Source organism: Drosophila kikkawai, chromosome 3L, assembly GCF_030179895.1.
Source record: "Drosophila kikkawai strain 14028-0561.14 chromosome 3L, DkikHiC1v2, whole genome shotgun sequence".
In the NCBI taxonomy this organism is placed as follows: Eukaryota; Metazoa; Arthropoda; class Insecta; order Diptera; family Drosophilidae; genus Drosophila; species Drosophila kikkawai.
In genome coordinates, this window is record NC_091730.1 from 28,857,317 (window position 1) to 28,863,522 (window position 6,206).

A 6,206-nucleotide genomic window follows, 5' to 3' on the forward strand; every position below is an offset into this window, starting at 1 on the left:
GAGCGGTCGACGGAGTTTCAACGTCACCACAACGGGAGTTTCTACGCGACGGAGTTTCTGCGGCCAACGAGGACAATGTTATAACCCGAGACCAGCCAGGAGGTGGTGCTCGAAGTGACCAGGGATAGTGACGGCAGCCCGTGGAGTGCGGAGAATTTGGAGGCACCTTTTTGGAAGCGGACGGAGGCGAGGACGTGGCGGAAGCAGCAGCCACAGGCACGTGTGTGTGTGCGGAAAACGGAGACGGGTGAGTGTATAGGGAGGATCGCATTTTGGCCAGCGGGTACACGTGTGAATAGAAATTTCTCGATGGCCGAGATGCGGTTTTCGCTAGAGTAGGCTAGAAATATTGCCCCGACATCTAACCTTATTTTTTTTTTGTTAAAAATCCCTGCCAACCTTGATTAAATAAAAAGACAAACAAAAGTGAAAAGGAAAAAAATTCTGAAAACCAAAATACAACTTGATTAAAAATAAACTCGTACAATGAAAACTGAAAACTAATTAAACCTAAACTCGTACAGATTGATATTTTTGGTGCTTGCGGGGGGATGGCTGAGTCTCGCCTACACTGGGGGAAAATTTTACTCCGAACTTGAAATAATAAGATTTAAGTAAAATTTTATTTAAAATATATTTCTGCTCTCGCGGATAATCTAACCACGGCCCACCCTGAGAAAATAAATGCAGAGAAATTTAAACATGAGGAAAAATTAAATAAATTCCAGAAAAGCTTTCTCAAGAAAAATCTTCGGCTCAGATCGAGGCCAGCTCGCAGGGAACGACCCAAGATCATGCTGGCCATGACTCACGTAGAATATTTTCCCAAAAATGCCTAGATTTTAGGCCATAAACTCTGCCCTAGGAAACGGTGGTCCCCAAAATCGACCCCTCTCTCGGTCTCCTTCTAGCGATTGCTATGGGCCCGACCCAAAACGCGCTCCGACGATTATTTCGCTTTATTGCAAAGGCCGGACAAGTCATTTCTCTGGCTTCGTATCCCGGTAACTGACAGCCACCATCTCACGTCAGTTTACCGCGCGTAAAAACACTTTGTCCCACATCTTTACAAATTTTTCTGTTAAAGAGGACCTTGGACGTGACTGAGACTTACCCCAGCCGTCGAACTTCCTTACAAGCTGCAGCACACGGCGCCGTATACGCCAAGGCAGAACCCGACGGAGAGAGCCAACAGGACGATCAAGACGATGATCGCCCAGTACCTGGATGAAGGCCCGCAGAATACATGGGACCAGTTGTTGCCTGAAATCTCCCTGGCCATCAACAGCAGTGTCTCCGACACGACAGGATTTAGCCCAGCCTTCCTGACGCAAGGGCGAGAGCCGAGGCTGCCCCGGACTTTATACGACGAGCTCACGCCAGGACGAGGCACCCCGGGGTGGCCCCAACTGACCGAAGCCAGCAACTGAAGGACATCTTCCGAGTAGTGCGAGACAACATGCACTCTCCAACGCGGCTGAAGGATTCGCCGCCAAACTGGCCGCGAGATACGAGGGACCCTTCCGAGTGGCGAAGTTCCCTTCACCAAACATCGTCCAGCTACACGTACCCGGCAGCCGCCGACGTCGTACTGCGAGTTTGGGACATCTGAAACCCTACCGACAGGGAGAAGCAGATGACCACGCCGAAGGCGCGATCGATGACAGCGACCACGAGGAAGACCACGCCGAGGACACGCACAGCCCAAAGCAGTCAGACGCCACCGACACGAGCCCTAGGGAGAACCGCCCCACTCCGCGCCGCCGCCACTAAGCCACGCCCAGATCGAAAGATGGCCATGTTCAGAGGGGCCACTTGCTGACAGGCGCGCCTGTCCAACGCTCCTACCCCCCTAGGGGGGAAACATGGGCCCTCTCTTTGGCAAAGAAAACTTAGAAATCGAGCAACTCTCGGTTGGGTAGGGTCCTTCGAAAGCGCCCCCTAACAACGCCGTCTCTTTTGCTCTTTTCTCTCCACAGACACATCGATCACCACGCAGCACAAACGCACACGGTGCACCAGACTGCGGCAGAGCAACATCGCTAACAACAGCAACAGAGACGCGACCCACCGCCCACAGGCAACCGCCAGCGAGCACACGCCCGCATCCTCGAGGATCCAGCGCACGGCAGCGCTGAACACACGCGCTTCGCATCTCGCCCACGATCCCGAGCACGGCCGCATCGCCACCAACCCGGACCAGCCATCTCGCCACGATGTCAAGCACCATATCATCACCCAGGGACGACGCCTGGATGGGGCTCGCCCTTGAGGAGCTGCCCGCCACGACCACGGCCAACCGAGGCCGCCAACACGCCTGCCGACCAGGGCAAGCAGCCACTCGCGGATCAGGGGCCGCCGCCTTTGGTCCCGCTGCGCGCGGCCACAACCCAGCCTCCAGCGACTCAGGCCACCCAAAAGCAGGCTACAGGAGGGAAGCCATCACCACGGGCAGCACCTCGGGCAGTCGGCTCATCGACGCGCCCACACACCGGTCGGATGTCCACGACGCCTACCGGCAATCAGGGGCAGCCCCCACGGGAAGCACCGCGAGCAGCCGGCCCATCGAAGCGCCCGCACACCGGCCGGGTCGCCACGACAACTACCGGACACGAAACCCCATCATCAAGGGCGGCGCCACGAGCGGCCATCACTTCGGCATGCTAACGCACCGACTCGACTCCAACAACGCCTGGGACACGCGCAGTCCAGGCCATAGCACCGCTGGTTCCGTCAGGTTCTGCAGCGGCACCAGATCCAGACGGCGAGGTGGACGCGGCGCTACGAGAGTGCCTAGGCGACCTTCCACCCGACGTGCTGGAGGAGATGGCCCACGGGGCAGAGGGTTTGGACCTGGAGGACCTTTTCGGGGAGTCTCCCGACGAGGACGGAGTAGAGCTCCCAATGCGCCCCGCCTCCGACCAATCCGTCGACGAGCCACGGACACCGTCACCACAGTTCCTTCCGGACTACGAGGTGATCTCCAGCAACGAGGGAGAGGCCGATGAGATCATCCAGATCTCCGACTCCGACGACGCCGAGCCAAATTTTAGACCGCCGAGCACCCCGCCGCCGGCGTATGAAGACATTTTGGGGCGGGGTCCATACGCCACCCGCTGCCCGATAACCACCTGCGCGGCCTCGTCACCGAGCCAGTCACCGCCGACCACGTCACGCGGATACCACGCCGCCGTCGCCCCACGCCAGGTGGATGGGCCATCGACAAGCCAACTCTTTGACTTGACGACCGACGAGGACTCCGCCGACGAGAGGCCAGCCGTGGCCGTACGAAGCCGCCCCCCGCTACCAACACCCAGCGAATACGCCGCTGCAGTGGCTCGACGCAGGGCTGAGGACCTGAGCGACGAGCTGGGCTCGTCCTCCGCCGGGCCGGTCCGGCCAGTCAATCCGGAGCCCCGTTCGGCTAGGGACCGACCACCTACACCAGCACCGGCACGCCGAGACCGCCGACGGAGCGCGCCCTGGGCGGACAGCCCCAGCGAATCCTCGTCCGAGGAGGAGTTGCCACGCGATCGCCAAGGTCACACCCGCTGGCTACCCGTTCCCGACGGCTGGAGCACACCCAACGGCACGCTACCCGCCGGGCTCATCAGACGGATCCAACAGCGACTCCTAGTAGCCAGGCGAAGGGCCATACGCTACCTGGAGGAGGAACAGGGCCAGCGATTCCGGGTGCAACTGAACCATGACGACCACGTCCGGGTCTTCCCCACCCGGAAGTAAGAAGGGAGTGTGACGACACGACTGGTCGCCACAACCTTATTTTTTTTTTTTTTTTTTTTTTTTTTTTTTTCGCGCGGGGTCCCGCTTCCACCTCCCGCCCAACCGACCGAGGGGCGCAGCCGTGTGACGTACGGCACGAATCGCGAACTAGATAGACGCGTTAGAAGGACAGACGAAATGTACGAGGAAACATTAGGAGATAATATAATAAACTATAAATATATAAATAAATAAAAACACATGCAAAATAATGATCTAATAATAAAAATATATAACCATAACCATAATTTAATAAATAAACAAAATATAAAAAATAAAAAAAAAAAATAAAAATAAAAATAAAAAGAAAAACGCATGCAAAATAAGTGCTACTCTACGAGATAACTACTACAAGTCATGCAAGAATAAATAAATAGGTAAAATAAAAAGAAACGCATGCAAAATTAGACTACGGTGCTACACTACGAGCTAACTCTACAAGTATTAAGGTTTTTAATATAGAAGGGTTATCGCTACGAATTATAATATCAGAGAGGCGGTTGTAATCCGTACATAAAACCCTAAAGGGTTCATGTACTTCAAACTCCCGCCTACAGTGATTTACTACTAAAGGGATAAGGGTTCTAGATGTTAGTCGGGGAACGTGGAAGTTAAGCTGCCCTAAAAGAAAGGGGCTCTCAACCACACCATTTATAAGGTTATGAAGGAATACGACACCAAGCATTGTTCTACGGTTAGCTAGGGAGGGTAAGTTAATTAATAGGAGTCTACTTGTATAGGACGGTAGCCTCTCATCAGCATCCCAAGGTAGGCCACGGAGGGCGAAAAGTAAAAAGTTCTTTTGTACAGATTCAATACGGTTAATATGGATTCCGAATTGAGGACTCCAGACGCATGAACCATACTCCAATATAGGGCGAACTAATGAAGTAAAAAGGGTCTTCGTTATATAGGGGGAATCGAATTCCTTCGACCACCTCTTAATAAAACCTAGCATGCCTCTGGCCTTATTAACCGTGCACGAAATATGTTCAGAGAACGAAAGTTTAGGGTCTAAGCGAACGCCTAAATCATCAACAAGAGATATTCTTTCAAGAGCACAATCATTTAGCATATAAGTGGCAAACTGGGGAGTGACACGTGAAAATGTCATCAGCTTGCATTTAGAGCTGTTGAGATGTAATAAATTAGCACGACACCATGCTTGAAAGTTATTAAGATCCGATTGCAGGTCTGACTGGCAAGAGCTGTCCTTATACTGCAAGCATAGCTTAACGTCATCAGCGTACATAAGTACTCTAGAATTCGTTAGAACCAGCGGGAGGTCATTGATAAACAATGTAAATAGCAGCGGGCCAAGGTGGCTACCCTGCGGGACGCCAGAAATGACTCTGAGGAATTTGGATAGAGCATTTTTAAACAGAACCTTTTGAGTTCTGTCACTCAAATAGCTCAAAGTCCATTTAAGTAGATCGACAGGAAACCCGATTAAGTCAAGCTTCCTTACAAGAAGAGAGTGATTAACCGAGTCAAAGGCTTTACTGAAGTCTGTGTAAATCACGTCGGTTTGAAAGTTACGTTGGAAACCTCTAATAACGAAAGAGGTGAGTTCCAGAAGATTTGTAGTGGTCGATCTTCGCCTCATAAAACCATGCTGACATGGTGAAATTACGGATCTGCATAAATGCTGCAAGTGGGGAGTAATTACATTCTCGAAAAGTTTTGGAATTGCCGACAACTTAGAGATTCCTCTATAGTTGCTGGCGTCCGATTTGCTACCTTTTTTGTGGAGAGGAATGATAAATGATTCCTTCCAAATAAGGGGAAATTCTGAGGTTTCTAAAGATAAGGTAAACAATTTCAAAAGGGGATTGCACAGAGCTCCGGCACAATACTTGAGCACGCAGCCTGGTATTCCATCGGGACCCGGTGAGTAAACTGGTTTTACACGATGAAGATCCGAACTAAGGGAGCTTTCGGTTAAAATGGGACTGAAAATTAGGTTCGACTTGGGCAAATCAAAAGAGTAAGTCTGATCTGAGCTATTCGAGGAACAATACGTAGTTTTGAAAAACTCGGCAAAGAGATCGGCGATGGCCTGATCAGAGTTTGCTGTAGCGTTTCTGAACGAAAGCGATGAAGGATGTAAATTGGGTTTTCGCTTAGTGTTAACAAAGTTATAAAACTGTTTCGGGTCCTGCGTGAACTGAACCCTACAGCGAGTTAAATAACTTTTATAACATTGCGCATTTAGCACGGTGAAATTCGACCGAGCACTAAGATATCTTGAATGAACAGTGGGAGATCCGGTGCGTTTATAGCGATTATAAAGCCTAGACTTAACGTTTTTTAGGCGTGTCAGCTCTTTGGTGAACCAAGGTGGTTTACTAGAAACCGACGGATAGGCTAAAGGAACACACAATGCAAAGAACGAATTCATGGCACTGTAAAAAATATCCACG

General features: G+C 51.4%; 1 protein-coding gene across 1 annotated transcript; it reads left to right on the forward strand.

The window, feature by feature from the left end:
- The first annotated feature begins 2,216 nt into the window (after positions 1-2,216).
- LOC138928409 (uncharacterized) lies at positions 2,217-3,744 on the forward strand. Its single transcript, XM_070285480.1, has 2 exons — positions 2,217-2,706; positions 2,747-3,744. The coding sequence occupies exons 1-2, from the start codon at positions 2,217-2,219 to the stop codon at positions 3,742-3,744; spliced, it is 1,488 nt and encodes a 495-aa protein (XP_070141581.1).
- Positions 3,745-6,206: the final 2,462 nt, after the last annotated feature.